Source organism: Clytia hemisphaerica, unplaced genomic scaffold, assembly GCF_902728285.1.
Source record: "Clytia hemisphaerica strain Z4C2 unplaced genomic scaffold, Clytia hemisphaerica genome assembly, whole genome shotgun sequence".
NCBI classification, from domain to species: Eukaryota; Metazoa; Cnidaria; class Hydrozoa; order Leptothecata; family Clytiidae; genus Clytia; species Clytia hemisphaerica.
In genome coordinates this window covers 151583-172418 of record NW_027103497.1, presented here as the reverse complement: position 1 = coordinate 172418, position 20836 = coordinate 151583, and the positions used below count along the sequence as shown (strand labels likewise).

At 36.6% G+C, this 20836-nt stretch overlaps 2 protein-coding genes across 2 annotated transcripts; both read right to left on the bottom strand.

The window, feature by feature from the left end:
• Positions 1 to 1815: 1815 nt before the first annotated feature.
• On the bottom strand, positions 1816 to 6786 carry LOC136798723 (receptor expression-enhancing protein 5-like). Its single transcript, XM_067055380.1, has 4 exons — positions 6749 to 6786; positions 3199 to 3722; positions 2653 to 2822; positions 1816 to 2199 (listed from the first exon to the last, which is right to left on the bottom strand). The coding sequence occupies exons 2-4, from the start codon at positions 3493 to 3495 to the stop codon at positions 1914 to 1916; spliced, it is 753 nt and encodes a 250-aa protein (XP_066911481.1). The 5' UTR covers positions 3496 to 3722; positions 6749 to 6786; the 3' UTR covers positions 1816 to 1913.
• Positions 6787 to 8618: 1832 nt separating this feature from the next.
• Positions 8619 to 9614, bottom strand: LOC136798725 (uncharacterized). Its single transcript, XM_067055382.1, has 2 exons — positions 9595 to 9614; positions 8619 to 9351 (listed from the first exon to the last, which is right to left on the bottom strand). Exon 2 carries the CDS (start codon positions 9324 to 9326, stop codon positions 8892 to 8894), a length of 435 nt encoding a protein of 144 aa, XP_066911483.1. The 5' UTR covers positions 9327 to 9351; positions 9595 to 9614; the 3' UTR covers positions 8619 to 8891.
• Positions 9615 to 20836: the final 11222 nt, after the last annotated feature.

Genomic DNA, 20836 nt, shown 5'->3' with positions numbered 1-20836 from the left:
GGTGGGGACAAAAGTTGGAGCATAATTCTCCACCGGGGACGATATTTTGGCCAATTTTTTCAGTGGGTCTGTGAGAAGGGGTGTCATGATTAGGTCGATAAAACTAACTGATAGAGCGAATTTTCAAACTCGACAAGTGCCCTGATGAAGCAGAGGTGTATTTGGTTTGTATAATCTCTACATATAATAGACCCTCCTAGTTGGTTAGTTCACAAGTCCTTTGTTCACCGGGCATCCAAATAAAGAACACGCTATAGAAACTCTATCATTAGTAGCCAAAAACCGTAGTCTGCTGTTGTGTTGCATTCAAAAACGGTTTTGTAAAGGTCTGCTATTCAGACTACCGGCGAAACCGTTGTTAAACAGTATCATGCACACAATCAATAAAGACAACCGTGCCAAAACCTTAGTTTGCTTTCTCAGGCGTGAGTCAAAGCAAGTCCAAAACCTATTTCTCGATTTCCCTACCGCTTCCCATTGTTACTTAAAGGCTCTGACCATAGTGAATTTTCATATTTTTTGTGTGTAAAACGTGTTTTTCTGACTGATCTACGCAGCAAAACCATGACTTATTATATATTTCTGTTAGGCCAACTATTCCTGAATCTAAAAAGGTAAAAATCGCGATGAAAAAGATTGATGAAGAAGAAAATGAAGACTTTTGCGAAGAAGAGTATTTCAACTTTGAGAGCTTTCGGCGAAGAAACAACATTTTGTAAAAATGAAAATTTTTGTAAAAACTTCTTCGTCTCAAAATTTGAGAAAAGTGGTTTCTGTGATTTTTGTGATTTCTGGTACAAAAGTGTCATAACTGTTGTTACATCAATTTAGAAAAATTTTCCTGAAAAAATTAAGAAAGTTCAATTGTTTGCAGACAAAAGCACTTTTTGTAAAAGAGGGTAATTTAAAATTTCATTAACGTCTTTTTAAGATCCACAACGTCATTTTTGTAATTAAATTGCCAATTACTCTTGATAGAATAAATTCAGAAACAACTTATAAAGACAGTTTTTTGTTAAAAGTGTCAAGGAACTCAAAACAAAAGTTTTATCTTCTAATCTTGTAACCGATATTTTGACTATGGTCAGAGCCCTTAATTTTTGCATATAGCTCAGAAGAATCGTATTAACGAGATTTTTACGGAAAGTGCTGGGTCAAAAATTTATATTAAGCCGTTTTCAAGATATCGGCCAAAAACTGATATTCACGTTATGTAATTCGTCGAAAAAACACGACATAGATAAGATTCAAGGGGGGGGGGGTTGTAGGGGTTCGAATTACCGTTTTCCCGTCAAAATTTTTGCTGAATCCCGGAATCCCGAAATTTGAAAAAATAATAACACCGTCACACCGGCTTGAAAAGGGCAAAAAAAATTTACCTAATTACCGTCACCGTCTGTTTTTAAAATACCGTTTTCCGTCTCTTTTTTCTTCAAATCCCATAAAACCGTACTAAAAAATGGTCGATCCCGTCACACCGTAAAAGTACAAACGCCCCCATTCAAATGACGTCATTATTGAAAAACGACGATAACTTCAAATCTATTAATACAATCAGCACCAAATTTTGACTGGAGACGTAGATTAACGATCCTACGAACATAGATTTTAATTTAAAGGACCTCCGAGGTAGGTCCAAAAAGAAGTTTCATTACTTGTGCACTATTTTTTGCTTCCATGTAGGAAGGCTTGTCAGCGTTTTGAGAGAGTGATACCCGATTGGTAGCATTATGCTGAAAGCGAATAGACTTTACTTTAAAATTGGATTCAAGGAATCCATAAAGCAAGGAAGAGTAACAGATTTTCATAAACGCATTGAATGAAAGTGGAACATATAATTCACGGTAAAAAAACATAATATTGGTATCATATAAAAATGTTGTTGATAACGTTAAATTTCCTTTTTCTGTTATTTATTTTTGTTTATTGGCGAGCATATTACCAGCCAAAGTGGCAGCATTCAAAGTCCAATTTGCTGCAAGGTCTTGGTTGTCATGAACAATGTTTTTGATTTTGTTAATGGACACCATAATATATTCATCAATTTTTCGGACAGGTATGATTAATAACGGACGGACGATATGGTAAGCGTAGTAACATCCGTTTTCGTTGAATGGCACTAAACACCAGACGAAGAAAAGTCCTTTACCAAAAGCATATCCAGGCATGACATGAAGAAATGGACCGATAAATTGTTCACTGAAAAATAGAAAATATATACACATAAGGGATTAAGGCTTCACAATATAGTTATCATTTACTTAAACCTCCTTTACAGGCATAAACCACGAAAATGTGTTTTGAGCACAACCAGAAAACGAACATTGTTAGAGATTTCCCCATTTTATGAACGAAATATTTTACAATATAAGAAAGCGAGAAAGACAAAGTGAGAGCGTAATTGTACAAATACAAACTACACGAGAAGTTTTTAAGCTGCCAGTATCTTTAGTAGTAAGTGTTATTTTATAACAAAAGGGATGTTGAGAAAGCTCAGACTGTTGCTTTTGCACACTGACAAACCGCAAGAGAACAGAACAACACCCATACCTTAGACTGCCAACGGTACCCCCGCTATTAAAATGTTTTGTCATAAAAACTATTTCAAGGATATAACCCGCCGAAACATTAAAACGACAACAAAGTATATACCTTATAGTGATGGCGTTATAGAAAAGCCAATAAATGAGCCATCTAGTGCGTGCTTCTTGTTTATGCTCGATCGCTTTGACTGACATTATCATAGGATAGATCAATAAAAGCATTGGTGCCAAGATCGGTGACGCCAAGATCAACCCCAAAACAAAAAATGGAGAGCAAAACTATAAAGATAGAGAGTAAAAAATCAAGAATTTTGGATGAAAAGTATTCAAAACAAAATATCGAAACAGTCCAATAAAACCTTGGAGAAAACCCAAGCCTCAAGTCAGTCCTTCTCACGAGCAGAGCTTGCCTTTGTCATCATGAAATGTAATTCAATAGCAACTTATTCAAAAAGGAGTTCAAAAAGGAGTTTATAAAAGAGCACTTGACTATGAAAGGCTATGGTTCAGGGGTTTGCGAAAATTATGGACGGGTTTCCTGTTGCGTGCGAGAATATCTATCCTTTCTTATACATTTTATGTATCTTTATACATGTATCCCTTCTCTTTGGCTAATAAATCCAGTAAAAAAATGGGAAAAGAAATTTCAACTTACGAAAAGAGCTAAGATGTATCTTTTACGCATACCAGAAATATCCTGCATTTTACCAACTAATCCATCCCAAACTGGAACGAAATCAGCAATTTTGTCTGAAACTTCTTCACATTTTTCACAAACCATTTGAAATAAAGGCAACGATTGCTCATTAACATCGTATTTTGTGGGTCTTCGCACTTTCGGTGTATTGTCGTTCAAGGTTTCTCTACTTATGACATATTCTTGAGAGTTATCGGCAGGATTGGCATTCTCGTAAACATGTTTAGGTAGTGGCGCGGCGTCAGTTTGAGCCATTTTGAAGTTCCAGTGCTAAGATGTTAATTTGATTGAAGATGTCAAAACAACCAATAACTGAACTCAAAAGACGTGATCGACTTGTCCTGTGTTGATTTTTCTTCTGTGTAATCGAAGTCGTTGCATTGGCTTTTTTAACGTTTATAGAATTCTTTTGACGTAAGTGACGTCAATTTTTTTATCGAAGCTTGAGTCGAGCTTGGTGCGGGTACCAATCATCCGAACGACTGAAAATCATAAAGAAAAAACACACTGTTTTTAAGCCATTTACAAAACAGCGTAGAAGGTTCGAGGACTAATAACCATGTTTCAAAAAGAAAATCCAAGCAAAGCTACAAAATTTTCCTGCCATCAATAAATCCTAGTTCAACTTAGACAGCATATTTATTCACTGTTTTGTGTTTATTTTAGATTTTACCATCATGAAATTAACCGTTTTTCGATGCAAATCATTATAAAAGATTTCCAGTTAACAGAAGCGTGATGACGGGGGGGGGGTACCCCTCGCCAGCCTTCTTTGGTGGGGCGTCGTAAATACATCAAACGCTGCCTGGAACACTAACTTCGGTGACGCTGGTTGTGCTTCCCTACAAATAGCAGTTCTCATTATTCAAAATGAGGAAAAGTTACCAAGTTACTTGTTCCGCGCAAGTCCTTCTTCAATAACTTTTTCCCTTGTACGAGGACGCCAAAAATCCTAGCTTCCTCAATTACCCCTCCTTTTGATAAAAAGCTACCACGCTATTGCTAGTCCACAGTCTTTTTTGAACATCAAATTGCAACTTACGACATTAATGAAGGAAATTTAAGTCTCAGAACAGACCATTTCCTGAATACGATATCATTTTAACTCATAAAATTAGCGGGAAAGTCGAAAAGTTGAAGGATTCGGGACCATCCAATATACGATTTTAGGTTGAATAGTAAAAAAAACTCCAGCCTCGAAGCAATGATACACTGACAGTCGGAACCACTACATAGAAATGGCAACTATTGCCTTAACGGGAAATATTTCCCGAACGGGAAGGTGAAAAACTTCCCGAAATGGAGTTTCCGAATCAGGAAGTTAACCAGTTTCCCGATCGGGAATGTGACCTCTGCGCACTCCGGAAATGGTCGTGGAAGGTAAATAACTGATTCCTATTGTAAAAGAGGGTAAATAGATATCTTTCACCGGGTAGTTGAAAAATCCACCGGGCAATCGCTTCTTAATTCTACTTTCCCCATTCCCAATTGAAAACTTCCCTATTTGGAAACTTCTTCTCGATCGGGAAATAAAAATCTGCTTTGTTTACAAAAATTCAACTTCCCGTTCGGGAACAATGAAAAGTTATTGACCAAAACGGGATATAGTAAAGTAATGAAATTTTCAATCTGGAAACAGTTTCCTTTTTAGGTTATTTTTACCTTCCCGTTCGGGAAATATTTCCCGTTTAGGCAATAGTTGCCATTTCTATGTAGTGGTTCCGACTGACTGATGCATGATAAGTGTGTATTGTTTGTATTATTAGTTTGTCCAAAGATTTATTATACACTGGATAAACGACTCATAAAACGATGGAGAGCGATCATTGTATTTTCATTGTTTCAGAAAACAATTGATGTTATAGCTTTGTCCGCAAAGGACAACAACTGTCATGGCGGCTCGAAGATGTCTGATTTTTAAAAATGTTTATCAGTCTTGTTTTTAAAAAGTTCTCTAGCTTTTTTTTTTGTACATTTGCGTAAAAAAAGTTTGAAAGTAAGGCTAGCATTCCGAGCTGGATACATTTGTGAAATGTAATGTGAGAAAAACATCGTTAGACAAGAAATTCAGACAAAATGCTTATAGTGACACGAAATTTTCAATTGGAAATATCTTTCCAAGACTTTTCCAAGAAGAGCTGAAATTAACATACATAAGACTTGAGTGTCTTGGCTCCACTGTTGTATGAAAATCCTTTGGAGGCACGTGGTGGCAAAGTGGTTTTTTTGAGGTTGAAGTTTGAAAATTTCTGGTGTCAACATTCAATTTCTTATACACAACACGTCTTTTGCATCTTTCTCACAGCTTGAAACATCATAACGACTTATAATTAGCAATTAAGTGAAAAAATCTGACTCTCACAGGAAAGTTTAAAGTCTCTTTTGGGAATTGGATGAATAATTTTCGATAAGAAATGTGATAAAAATGCTTCGAAAAATCATTTAATGAGGGAAGGAGAGTGAACAATAATATCATTACTGCGGACATAGCTAGTACACGAGAAATCGGCAAAAATCTGTTACTTGTATATCCAGTGTATAATAAATCCTTGGTGTGTCACTTCCACTGCGATCTTCAGAGTAATGTTTAAAAATCGGGGAAATCCAAAATAAAAGTGATGATTTTGTAAAAAGTGATGTTCAATTTCCTAAAAGAACCCCATTCTTTGGGTCAATAAAGCCCTTATGTGTACAATTTGAACACAAAAGTTTGTTTATGAAGCTTGCTCAAAATCGGGTAATTTTGGAAATGTTTGATTTTAGATCCCTCAAGATCCCGCCATATCCCGCGTAAGATCCCTCAAAATCGGAATCGGAATAATTCTTGTTAAGAAGGAGTAGAGCTATGAATTTTTCACTGGATATCCGTTTTATTGGTATGTATCGGATAAAGAAAAAATCCTATCTTTAAACATCATTAAACTTTCTTCACAACCAAAATTGAACATTTTTTGAATCCGGAAAATCCGATTAAAGATCGCCGTGATTCTTCGGTACTGGAGTTTTTAACTGTTCAAAAAAGTCTATTGTTCCCGGGGGCACTGACATTGACGGCCGAAAGAGTCGTGCTGCCGGAGTTTGAAAAGTGGACCCTGTCACATATAAATGTTTGGGTAAAATGGACTCTGTCGGGACAAAAATCGAAAATATTTCCATTGTCACCATGAAAAGTGTCAAAAATGACGTCATGTATAGATGAGATTGAAAAACTGATTTCTACCCTGAAAATTGTCCAATTAACCAAAAGTCGACCCTCGGTCAGATACAAATCTTGAAAATTAATAAATTTGAGACTCTGTCAGATATCTTCAGAGCCTAAAAAAGGAACCCTGATCAGCGGCATGTTCCCGCGTTTCTAATTTCATCTGAGTGTCTCTCCCAGGTAGTTGGCATTCTAAAAATCACAATCGCTATGTATAAAAATTCATAAATTAAACAAAAGTTTTGTAGTTAGAGAGACAAGAGAATTTGTTGGTATTGAGATTAAAAAACTGAATGAAATGGTAACCTAAATAATTTGCATCAGCAATTGTCAGAATCAAAATCTGAATATGAATCAGAAACCAGACAACATATTCTCAAGTTCAATGAAGTTCAAATCGAGCTCTTACAACGTTACAACAAAGTTCTTTTTCTAGAATGGAGATGGAGATGGACTCAAAGCGAACCAATGTTTAAAAAAGCTGTTTTCTATTAATTGCAATATTAAAAACAACAATTCCCAAAAGACTCGTTCTGTAAATCTAGACCAATTACCGTAATTACCTATAACAATCCAAAAGCCCCCTATCAATCAAAAGCGCCAAAATCACAAAAACTCGGATATTTCTCAATATTTCTACGATATAGCCACCTATTTTGCGATTTTGGCACTTTTGGTTGCTAAGGGAGCGTTTGTATTGTTATAGGTAATTACAGTAACGACCGTCATTTTGCATAAAATTCCCTTTCCCACACTACTATACTCCTGACATTCCGGGATTTGCCGCTATTTTTTGTGCGATAGCTGGCATGAGATTGGAAAGGGTTTTCTTCTAAAAGTACGGGAAATCTTGTGTCTCTTACGAAACAGTCTAACTTTCCGAGCTTATTTTTCAACATCCCGGAGATCTGGTATTTTTCCGGTAGGAAAGTGGCAGTGAAATCTTAGTGTGGGAAAGGGAATCTTATGCAGAACGACAGTATTTCATGATGATGAGACAGGCTTTTATTTTCAATGAATAAATACTGTACCGTAATTACGGCTTACTATCCAAAAGTCCACAAAACAATCAAGTCAATCTGATTGGTTGAACGCTCAAAATCATGATCTAATTGAGTTTAATAAACCTATCAGTGCTCGGAAAATCGTTTGAATTTTTGAGTGGACTTTTAGGTACAGTAGAACCTCCAATTAGCGGACACTCTAAAAGGTGGACACCTCTGATTAGCGGACAGAATATTTTTCCCCGGCCGTTTCCTAGTCAAATCCTTATAAAAAAGTCTCCAAAGGCGGACGCTCATTTAGCAGACACCTCCATTTAGCGGACAAAAATTTTTTGCACGGAATGGTCAAAAACCTGTTTTTTTTCCCTCCAATTAGCGGACACCGAGGAAAACATAGTTTCAGATACAAGTAATAAGTGATTTTAAACCATTTTTTTGCTTTTTTCGAAATTTAGTTTACAAAGATTCAGTTTTTTCCTTTACCCAGTTGACTTACTTTCCTGTTCAAGCTCTTTCCCAACCCTAAAGTTGACGTTGTTATTTTTAGTATTTTTACACTTTTGTTGAACAATTGAAAAAAAGTAGTTTTCTGTGTTTAAATAACTTTCTCGAGTCCTTTCATGTTCCTATGTCTATGGGAAATGCCTAAAACCATAATTTCATGTTTGCAACCCACTAGTACGGTTTAATTTCGAAATTTGAGCCTGAAACTAAAAACCCTCCAAAAGGCAGACACCTCTAATTAGCGGACACTAATCCGATTCCCCGATGGTGTCCGCTAATTAGAGGTTCCACTGTAGTTTACATTAAGTAGAACGGCTAAACTTACTATTCCCAAGAAACCTTTTAAGACCCATTTCTGGTACCAGTCCACTGAAAAAAAAGGCTGCAGTTTTTTTAATGAAGCTACTTTTTATCTAATCAAAGTCTAGGTATTTTTCTATTGTATAGTTGAAATGAGAAAGTTTTCCCAGGAATGTGAAAAATTATCCGTTTTACTGTATTTTAATCGCATTTCAATTTCAACAACACCGTTCATTTCTAAATTGGAGGTAAAAATAGACAAAACAGTTTTCCCTAATTTTTGCTGAAAAGAGAATGAAGGATTGTTCTTTCCACAGTACCCAGGAGACCGGCAGTTGGTTTGTCAAAACTATTCTCATGACCGGCGAGTATAAAGAATATATATTTACAATTAATTATCACCCATGACATTATTTACAAAATTTGTATCAAAATTATTATCTTATTTACATCACCGGATATTTTACGGAATATTTTGAATAAAATTTCCGGGACAAGAAAAACTAGTACATTTTATAGATGGTGTGAAAAAATACATGTTTAAATAAAGCTATGGTACAGAATAACATAAACATGTAATATAATCTTGTGCGAGAATGAAAGTTGTTAAAAGTAAAATTTGAGATGTTCACTAGTACTTCTTAACGACAAGCAAAAGTATAGGCTTGCCTCCACACTTGAGCATGAAGGATTTCTTGACCATTCAATTTTTGACAGTCCGTGTTTCGTTGGTCGATTTTTGATCTTCCACTGAAACTCCGTGCCCGTTGTCCGCCGTTGAAAATGGAGAATCTTGAGGCTGATGATTTCTCAGGTTTTTGTTGCTGAATTTTGATTGGTGTGAACCCTAATTGTTTATAGGAAGTCTGAGACGAGACAGCTTTGCAGTCTGCAGGTGCACTATGGGATGTGATGTTTGACAATGTACGCGGCTTCCTCTTGATGATTTGTTTGCGGTCGCGCGCATCACATTGTGACTTGGAACGATCTTTCTTAGTGAGGGCTTGTTGGTGTTGCTTTCGTTGTTCGGTTCGCTTGCTGAGTGCTGACGTGAGGGATGACCAACTGTTAAACATGGCTTCGTGGTGCGTTTTGAAATGTCTATAATAAAAGAAATATAATTTTTTGATTTCTATAAACGGAAATATTTAACCAAATAATCAACCACCCATATCTTAGTACGACGAAAAAACTGGTCAAATGAGCAAGATTGAAGGCAAATCCAATTTACAGTACAATGCACAGTCCTCTCAAAGCACGAAACCGTAGAGGCGAAAAGTGACTAAATCTTTGTAAGAATAAAAAAAACACAGCTCCAACAACCATTTGCAATCGGTAACTTACCTTCTAAGTCGTAAAATGTTTGTATGTTCTTTCAATTCTTAGATGTTACTGTGTTGCTTTACTTCTAATTCTGATTTGAATTGAAAACGTTCGCCGTCTTATTTATATCCTTTCGTAAATTATCCCAGATGCATTACTTCATGAAAAATGATCCTCTTTAACACTTTTGGAGGGACTTTCTCTCTCTTTAAATAAGATGAAAGATGGATGATGCGTTTTGACAAACCACTTCGAGCCCAGGTCTTTTTTTTTTGACGTACAACCTAGACACACCTCTGAAGGTACTCATTTGACCAGGAAGAGTAATGTGAAGTGTTTCAGCGTTTTTAGTAGTAACTATCAGTTCCTGTTATCGGTAAATGAAATAAGAACTGAGTTGGAAGCATTTTTAACTAGAATATTGTAAGGTACAGGCGCAATGATAAAGGAAATATAACCAGGTTCAGCCAGGGAAGGTTTATACTGAGGCAAAGGGTATATTCAAGAGCGTTTCTTTATTTTGAGCATTATGTCAGAACAGAAAACAGAAAACTCCAGGAGGGGGGGTACTACCCTCGGTGACCGACGGGGATGTGCCGCTGAAGTTCGAAAAATGGACCCTATGTGGGACTCTTTTTTTAAGTGGGTACTTGAATGGGACTGAAATTCCAAAATTTTCTAAAATTTTCCAATTTTTTTCCAAATTCCCTCCAAAAAGGTACCCTACGAGGTACTGATTTTTTTATTTTGGTGTTCTTGCTGCCCTACCTGGGACTCATGAAATAAGGTATCCCCCCCCCCGGGAGAAAACTATTTTGTATATGTACATTATTAATAATTCAAGCTGAAATTCTGAAAATTATAGTTGCATTTATCTCAAAAGTTGGGCTAAGAAGAAAGTCAGGACAAAGTCACAAGATAGAAGGTGTTGAAAACCCAATTCTTTTGTCACTTTCTTAAATTTCAAAACATGTTGCATTGTTATTCGATACATTTTTAAGAATGAAATTCTGGAAATAATTTCTAGTTTCACATCGTAAATAGTAAGTTGTAAATTTCATTCACACTCATACTGATAATGGCGAGCCTAAAAGAAATTTCGTAAATTCACTGGGTCATACACCACACCCCTTTTAGAAAGCAGAGAAATAGGTTTACAAGCTGTCCCAGGGGGGGGGGCATTCGATCTGAAATCTACTTTATTTTCGGCCTTTAAAATCGGACCCTTACAGTGCAGAGAAAATTTAATCAAATTTTGGGTACATTTAGGCGAAAAATTGACTGATTTTTCAAAATCTTTCCCAATTAGCTCCGGTTTTCCCAATTGTTTACACCCTTACAGTGCATTTTCTTGCACTTTCAGTGTGCACTTTTACGGTGCATTTTGGGAAGCTTGGAAACTATACCCTTAAGGGCCGCAACTAGTTAGGTCAGTTACCTTGAGTGCCGCCCAGAAGCTGTCAGAGGAAAAGGAAAATATTAACATTTCTAACCAAAGTTTCATCTATCGGGTATATAGGGTGAGAGCTGTAAGGATACCTTTTCCACACCTCTTTCACACCTTTCAGAAAATAAGTCCTTCTTAAAAAAAACCCTAAATCAAGAAAAAAAACTGATAATTTTCATCAAGGAATTCATAATCACACTGGATAAACGACTCAAAAACGGTGGAGAGCGACCATTGTTCTTCAATTGTTTTAGAAAATAATTGATGTCCTAGTTTTGTCCGAAAAGGACAACTGTCATGGCGGCTCGAAGGTGTTTACTTTTTGAAAAAGTTCCCTAGCTTTTCCTTTTTGTACTCTTGCAGGTAAGTATTATTTGAAAATAAGGTAAGAATACCAAGTTGGATGCATTCATGAAATCTGGGCATGAAGACATATAATTGGCAATTAAATAGACGAATCTAACCCTCCCAAGAAAAAATTAAGTCTCTTTTGAGAATTGGATGAGTGATTTTCGATGAATTTTCGATGAAAAATGCAATTAAAATTCAAAAAACAAGTAAGATGCTGAATGAGGCCCCCCAGCGGCACACCTAATCACGCCATCACGCAAAAAAAAATTCTCCATCACACATCACAAAAATCGCTAAAATTTGTCATCACGCAAAAAATAGCCAAAAATAGCCAAAATCACGCATCACGCCTCAAATTTTTGCCCTATCACATATCACGCCAAAATCTCTAATCACGCCATCATGCAAGAAAAAAGTCCCAATCAAGCCATCACGCAAACCGCTGGGGGGGCCTCCTGAATGGACCTACCTGATGATGAAACTTAGATAGCAATAAGAAGAAAAATAAAAACAATCATTAAGAAAATATAGCGGTTAGCGAAAATGCATTAAATTTCATCATTGATTGTTGATGGGGAGAGGGAAGGGGAGTAGGGAGAAAAGAAATAGAAAGTTCCGGTTGCAAAAGTGCAAAAGTTTTATTGACAACTGACTCAGGCATTGTTATCAATAATTTTTTAAAGTGAAAAAAACAAAGAAATATGAGGAAAAAGCCCAATTCAAATCTGCAAAAACGGCCATTTTGCATCTTTGTGCCAAAAATCAGAAAAAACAAATGAGCCAATCTCGAGAAAAGCTGGTAACAGACGAACGGACGAACGGACAAAGGTTAATTTTTACTTAAAATCAATCAAAATTTAGGGGGATTAATCCTTCAACGACCCCAAAAATTATTTGTTATCTAAATTCCCTTGGCCAACCCTTTTATCAATACAGTAAAGTTTTAAGAAGAATGGCATTATTGTAACCCCTACGGGGTAAAGTTCTTGAAAACAATAAAAAATCTTCTTGGAAAAGAGCACTAAAGTTATGCAAACTTAATGTAATCTTGGTCAGTGCCAAAACCTGTGCCAAAAGTCCAATAAATCCATCCATCATCAACCAGTCAACAACCGAAACCAACTGCTGATACTACTACTGCTGATACGATGAAAAGTTCTCAGATTTCTTGTCACGCAATATTTTATAGTTACGCTAAATCAATAATAAATCAAAATCAAAGAGGAAAAATTTCTTGTGGATTGCTCTATTCCTCGGTATACCTTTTTCTTTCGCTGACCCCGACACACTCAATGTCCACTTCAACACAACAGCCGGGAGACTTCTTAACTTAAAACCTAAATCAGAGCAAATCCTTCATCAACTCATCAACTAATTACCTGAACAAGACAATCCATTCGACATAAACGAAGTATCCTACGCTGACGTTCGTAAAGCCTTATGTAATCTTCGAAACGACTGCTCAACTGGCCATGACCAGATACCGTCGAAATATATTAAACTCGCCATCGATGAAATCTGTAGTCCCATTGGCCATATTATCAACTCTTCCATTCGACAATCCGTCTTTCCTAGCCAGTGGAAGATCTCGAAAATCAGCCCTATTCCTAAAATTGAGTCACCCGCTGATCCGAGCGACTACCGTCCAATCTCCATATTACCGATCCTTCAAAGTATACGAGAGACTGATTATGACACAAATGACAAACTATCTAGAAAGTGAAGACTATTATCAAAAATCAATCTGGTTTTCGAAAGGGTCACTGCACAATAACCACCTGCATCAAAACAAAAACGAATCCTGAAAGCGATGAATCGAGGCGAATCACTCTGCAGTTCTCGCTGACTTTTCAAAAGCATTTGATACAGTTGATTTTTGAAACTCTTATAAAAAACTTCACACACTACGCTTCTCAAAAAAGTCACTCTATGTTATCTCCAACTATCTGAGCAATCGACTTCAGTACGTACAGATCAACGACAAGAAGTCATCCATTCTCACAGTTACTAATGGCGTACCCCAAGGAAGCATACTTGGACCCATTCTCTTCAACATTGTCGTGTACGACATGGCAACAAAAACCACAAAACCACCGCAAAATGTGTTCAATATGCTGATGACACGACTATATATCGCCACACCAACCAAACGAGCTTGAAAATGTGTCACTGAAATGAACTCGGATATTAGCGTAATTGAGAATGGTCGCTGGATCGAACTTGATATTTAAACGCCAGAAAACTAAATCGATTGCTCTTGCCACATCTCAAATGGCAAGGAGGCATAATTTTTGGAATTCAAAATCAAGTAAATAACGAAAATGTGATTGAGCGTGTTCCCCTATTCAAGCTGTTAGGAATCATCTTCACCGAAAACCTAACATGGAATGAACATGTCAAAAAAATCGTCACTAAGCATATGGTACGATGAAGAGTCTATCCCTCATCAAACGATATTTACCATACCGTGTACGACGCCAATTGGCAGAATCTCTTGTATTGAGTAAAATAGACTATGGTAATACCGTAATTCACAACGCACCACAATATTTTCAACCAATTACAACGAGTCCAAAATGCCACAGCTAGCTTCGTCCGGAAGAGCTACTCTCGCAAGTCTGACGTAATAGATATGAAATGGCTACCTGTCAAAGAACGGACCGAATACAGTCTGGCTAAACTTGCGTGGAAATCAGTGAATATGAATGACTGGCCCAAATTCCTCCCTATGGAGAAATATGTGCAAGCCAAGACTCGAACGGTAGTCTAGCAAGCTAGACGACTAATTCAGACATATAAGAAATAAAGCAATAAAGTAAATTTTAGTCGTCTAGAAACCTTTGTGCACTAACTCCAAACAAAAGAAAAGTGTCAATATCGCAATTAAAATTTTTTCCTGCTCAAAAAAAATTCTTTAAAATAAAATGTGTGTGGATTTGTGTGTTAAAAATGTTTTATTTGGTGATTTATTTGAGAGTTTGCTTTGCTAATAATTGTTTCTCGCTACGCAAGTTTCTGCGTAGCTAGGCCCGGTATCTATAAGGCTGGGACACCGGATTCTTCCAGTCGTTTATACAAACTGAATCCCGTATCATTATTAATTTCGCTTAGCGAAAGTATTACGATAGCCTTCCGTGTATGTATGTATGTGGCGAGACATTTTTTGGGGCGCAAATTATGGCGTGGGCGTTTGGCTGCGGGCGTACTACGGCCAATATTCTAAAGGTGGACTCACTCACAAAGATAAAAAGTGATAGAAAACAAGACTTTTCTTAATAAATAAAATACGCTACTGCAAGAAGTGTAACCAGCCTTTTGTAACATCATCTCGTGAGAATTTAATGGCTGTTGAGCACATGCTTGCTGAAACTTGCTCTGGTATAAATTTTTATCATGTTTCTGGTCTTCTGTAGAGTTCTAAAGAGGTTTAATATTTGTTTACTACTAAGTATTTTATGTTTGTGTAGTTAGTGAATGCACCAACAAATTGATCATGCTCAGTAAGTAGTACAAAAAGAGTTAATTTTCCAGAACAACAACAACATTATTAACCCTCTCTTCTCTTCTTCCCAAAACTACAAACAGCACAGGTATGATATTTTTCCCTTTTTTCACCAGATAGTTATTTGTTAATAGTGAAACCAGTTGTGACAAACAGTCAGTTTTAGCAAGTACCGTGAACTGAAGTCGGGTAACTTGCATCAGTCAGTCAGGCACATCCTGGAAAATGAACGGGGTGAGCATTTGCATGGGGTATTCGTCACCCAGTGTAAGTGAGATAGGACGTCTCAGGCTAAAAGCGTAAAAATAAATAAAAATGAACTTCAAACTGAAAAAGGGAAAAAAGGAAGAAAACTGGGAACTTTATTTTTTCGTTAAAAGTTTCTTCAATCTTCGAAGACAAAATTGACCCATGGAAAAAAAATTTCATCTATGCAGTTCTTTGAAATGAAGCAAAATATTTCCAACCCGGTTCAATTAAACTGGGTATTCGGCTCTATTACGTCACTTTCGTTTTCAACCCCGTTCATTTGCCAATGGTCGCAAGTGAAAAATACCCCGTTCATTTGCCAGGATGTGCCTGACTGTCAGTGGAGCGGAGGGTAACTTGCATAGCATTTGACCAATCAAAGCAGCAAAATTTCAAAACAAATGAACTACGCAGCTCCGCTTTCAGCTCTAACCTACCATTTTTGTTTTGATTTAACTTTGTATTTTAATGACCAAACGGGTCATTCATTTCTTGAGGGCTATGCATGCCCTCAAATCTCCTGCCTCCACTGATGCAAGTTACCCGCGCCCATCTCATGATATTTCTTAGAAATCATGTCAAATTGAAATTCAGCAATGATTTTTGTATAATCGAAACGACCCTGCCTAGACACTGGGTAAGGTGGGTAAGGTGGGGTGTACAGTACAGCAGATTTCAAATTAACCTATTTTCACCCCCGTACAAAGGACATTTAGATCCAGCCCACCATAGACCTTTTTTCAAAGAGGACGTCCTGTTGAATAATTATGTACTCCAGCCATAAAAACAATGATAGAGCCATGCATAATTACTGTATCATGCATATTGTAATAATTATGCATGGTTTTATCATTGTTTTTCTGCTGGACTACATAATTATTCAACAGGGTGGGCTCTTTGAAAAAAGGTCTATACACCACTGCACAATCAGTTAGGAACATTTGGCGAGTTCCTGTACGCGGCCGCAATCAAAAAAATCATAACGTCACTCAATAAAAAATGGCGTTCGTGTCTTTTCGCACTTTTTTTAGCCTAGACGATGTAGCAAACATAGTAAGTATAAGCACACTGTGCTTTTAATTGGCTGACAATTTTTTTTGCGTCGGTAAAACTTTTCAAACTTCAGCGATGATTGATCAACTGTTCAATAAAATCCAGCGCATTTTTTATCTCTTACCTTCTTCATCTTAATAAGCACTCGAAGTTTACTGAAAGTAGCACATAAGAGATTCTTTATAATTAAGATATTCATTTAAACACGCTTCGTTATGCGCTGCGGTGGAGTACATGACGTAACTCGCGCGGCAACTAACTCGCCTTCTGTTGGAAGATCATACTGGGCGTTTTGGCGTTACCACCCTCGACGCAGCGAGCGCCTTTGTCTTTCCGCAACTCTTTCCACCATTTTAAATGGCCTTAACAATAGATCCAAAAGGGCGCCATAATCTTGGAAGATAATTTGTTTTGGTCTCCGGCTTTGGGAAGTAGCATTGTTGTTGGTTGTTTTCGATGGAAAATGGTAAGAAACTTAAGTTTACAAGTGTCATTTAGTTTTTGCTGGCTTATAGAATGGCAGGATCCTGGATGGTTTCCCTAACTGACAATGTGCAGCAGTCCCTCTTTAAAATGATGACAGTTTTTTATCGGATGAATTTTGATTGGTGCTAGATGAGTTTGGTTAGTAAAAGTTCCAGCTTTTCCTTCCCGATGGGATGATAGATATTGGCTCGCTCTTTAAGCTTTAGCGTGGGCGTCTGCTAATAAGCCGTCGGAATGTAAAAGGAATGGGTAACAAAGTAATAAATCAAACTAAGAGAGCTTCAATCAAACTTCACCGATCTTGATACACCTTTTGCTAATTAGGATTTTCATTTTGAATCATGGTACCGTTGTTTGTATAAGATTCCCATTTCCGCACTAAGATTCTTGTTACTTTTCTGGAATCTTTCCTCTATATATTCTTCACTGGATGAACGGAAGAATTGGGAAGGGTTTGTTTAATGGGATGCAGTTTAAAGCAGTTATGAAGGAGTCAAAGTTTAATCTCAAGGAGTATTATTTCTTTAAAGCTTAAAGTTGGCTAGTTTTTACCCTGCTTTTCTAGTCAGAAGCGGAGCTCAACTACTCAACTGCTTTTGCCTTTAATTGGCTCTTCCAGAAAATGTCCGTACAGGGGTGGGGGGATAAGTGTCTAGGGGGGTAGTGAAAAATCTCAAATTGCCTTGTCCTGGGGGGGGGGGGTAAACTTGCTCTCGAGGGATCAACTGATGCTTTGTCCGGGGCGAGGGGTTAGACCTGTTTGTTCGGGGGATCAAAAGTCACATGTCCATGGGGGGGGGCGGCTTTCCAAAAAATGTTATCCCTCCCCCCCCCCATATCAATTTTTCTGGAAAAGTACAATGTGAAAGTGAAAGAAGTCTTTATCACAAGTTCCTTCAAAGCACAAAACGAGGTTTCTGGCATCAAAGAATGAAAAGTTCATTTTTTCTTTTTCATTTTCAAAAAAAGATTTAATTATTTTTATCAAGTATATTGCAGTTCTCTGAATTATTCTGAATTGAAAGATTTTGTTTACGCTTTATAGAATGGAATTCTTTAGTCGCATTTTTGAAGGAATCTTTTTTTTAATGGATTGAGATTTTTCATTAAAAAAAACAGGGTATCTATGACCTGTGTGTACAATACATTGTGTATATTTTGTGTAACGCTTCATTCAAAATGCATAATGCTGCAGGAGTCACGTTTCACGCGTCTTCGTCGTTGATGTTCGAGTATTATGCGAAATTTTCGACTTTAAGTCGTCTTGTTTGTGTTTATTATTAGTATTACATGCATTATAAACGACTCCAGTCTACTCGAACGGATGTAATTGGTGGAACTAAATTGCGTGAAACCTGTAATGTTAGTGGTTCCTTTGAATCTGAAGCTTCTAAAATGTTTAATGAACTACCTGTTAACTGTCGTGACTCAGATACCTACAAAGCCTTTTGTCAAGAAACAAAAAAATATTTTTTCGACAAGGCCCTAGCTAGGAGCTTGCAGTAGTACCTCTTCTACCAACTGTAGTCCCTGCATCACTACTCGCTATTTCCTAGCTGGTGCTTTCTGTGTTATATTATTATTTGTTATATTTATTAGTTTTAGTCTAATTCTCGATTTGATTCACGCGCCATTTTAGTTTCAATTTAATCTTGACTTCAATTCTTCAATATCGCTACTCGTAGCCTTGGTTCTCTAGTCTCCATTCTGATCTTAGATTTAGCCTATCTGTTCTTAGGTTTACTTAGTTTGTATTTTCTTCAGTACATATGACTTTATTATATTTCTAGTTCTATGAAGTTTTTTTTCTTTTCTATTTCATGTTTAATTATTTTCAATTAATTTAATTTAGATAGTTGATAGCTCACTTATTTATGTCATAATACTGGTCGTGTTTTGCAAGGTCCAGTACACTTTTACACAGCCTTCGGTTTGCAATCTATGCTAGTTTTGCTCATTCTATCTTACGCTCTGTCGTGATTCTATCTCACCGAGTTCTTAGATCTATTTTTTCGCTTACTTTACCTCTAGCCACCAATAGTACTTGAACCTTAGCCTAGTCTAGCTTATAACATTATGTTAGTATTTTTTTTTTAAATATATTCGTTAATTTTTTATAATAGCACACATTGCGATGGCCTCAGCTAGCATACTCAGATACTCGGATTTGTTTAGGTTTTAGTCTAGCTCTATCACTATTCACATTTTACCCCTCACACTTCTCAATCCTAATCATTTTATTCGTCATACTAGCCCACCGCTTCGTCCCTATCTGCTTGTCCGCATACGGCCCCAATTTTTCTTCAGTATACTACCAGGATATTTTTCAATTTTTTTTTTCTAGACATCGCACATATATTATATACAGAGTTTCAGGGAAGAGCCAATGTAAATTTTGGAATGCCAGAAATATAGCAGTATTAATTATTATTATTATTATTCATTTCTTTCCTTATAAAATTCAAAAGTACAATAGAGATTCCTGTTTATAAATCATAAAGTACATCTCGTACTAAATAGTAGCAACATAAATTACCCTGAGTGTTTTGATCGAGAGAAAAAATCGGAGCTTAGGTTTGTACACATCAGTTTAAAAACGTAAATTGATTAATTTGATTTCAAGAAGCTATGGTACTTCCCTGATGCTAAAAAGCACACTGTGATTTGAAAAGCGAATTGGGAAAAATTCCGCTTTAGATCGTTAGATAGTTTCGTTCCTAATTAAATAAACTGATATAATATAAATAAACTAAAAGATATAATAAACAGTATATATTAGATAATATTTTCTTATTCAGGACTATAATTTCAGGATTTTGGACTAGATTTATGTTCAAAAAGACGCTGTAAAACACTGAAAAGATTCACAGAATATTCATTGGTGACTCGATAAGGATTCTGAACAAGCTTGATTGCGTCTCATGATTTATGATTGTCTCATACGAATAGAATTAGTTTTAATAAATTCCAATCAATAATATAATTGTTTTTTTTTTTTTAATATTTTCCTAGCCTGAATCCTTCCTCAGGCAGGCTCTCAAACAAAAAGAAATTTTGCGTGATATGGAGTACTGTTAGATAAACTTCCCCCATTCACTTTATTTCTTCTTGTTATAACTTAAATTTCACATTTGTCTCGCGCTTGTGGAGAGAATTGGAAATTGAAATTATATCAAGAAGAAATGGAAAAAATCGCATCTCAAAGAGAGTTCTAAGTGAATCCTGTACGTGGATTCTCCCAAAAACTCTGTATTCATGTTGCAATATCAATCTATTGGGCTCACGCTTGTGGAGCTGTTCAGAGATTGAAGTTACATCATGAAGCTGTGATATTTCTGAGAAATTAAGAAGATTTATTTAGGAGTATTGAATGTGGATAAGATTCTAATAGTAGTATAAAATTAGACTAAGTTAGTGAGAAAAATTTCGCACTATATGCGCTGTCCCTAACAAGGCTATTTTTTGAGCTTCAAATTTATCAAATTTATGTACCTCAAGATTTAGTTTTTCAATATCCTTATCAAAGCATTTAAACATACAACCCATAGCACCAATAATGACTGGAGTGATATTAACTTTTGACAATCGCCAGAGAGTTTTTATTTCGGTGGAGAGGTCTGAGTATTTTCTTAGCTTCTCTAGGCGTTTTTGGGCAACACGGTAATCGATCGGGATGGCAACGTCAATTATGTTGGCGGTTTTATTGATTTTGTCTATAACAACGATGTCCGGTTTGGTTTATTGGATACGGTGGTCAGTTTGGATCGGAAAATTCCACAGTATCCTAACATGATCGTTCTGTTCGACAATTTTTGGTTGATGTTGGTACCAGGGAATCACTTTATCGAGGATACCGTACTCGTTCAGGAGAAGCATGTGGATGTACTTGCATACATTGTCGTGGCGTTCAAGATATTTGGTGGGTGCTAAGGATTCGCAGCTGCTTATGATATGGTGGATCGTTTCTTTTTCTTTTCGACAAACTCTACAAATGTCTGATTCTTCCGTGTGGAAGATGTGTTTTTTATGTAATTTGTCGTTATCGCTTGTTCTTGTATTGCACATATGGCTGATTCGGTCGCACATTTAAGTGAAGCTGCAGTTAGCCAATGCATCGAGGCTTGTTTGTCTATGTGTGGTTCGTCAAGAAGCTTAGCGTACTGCCCGTGGAGATT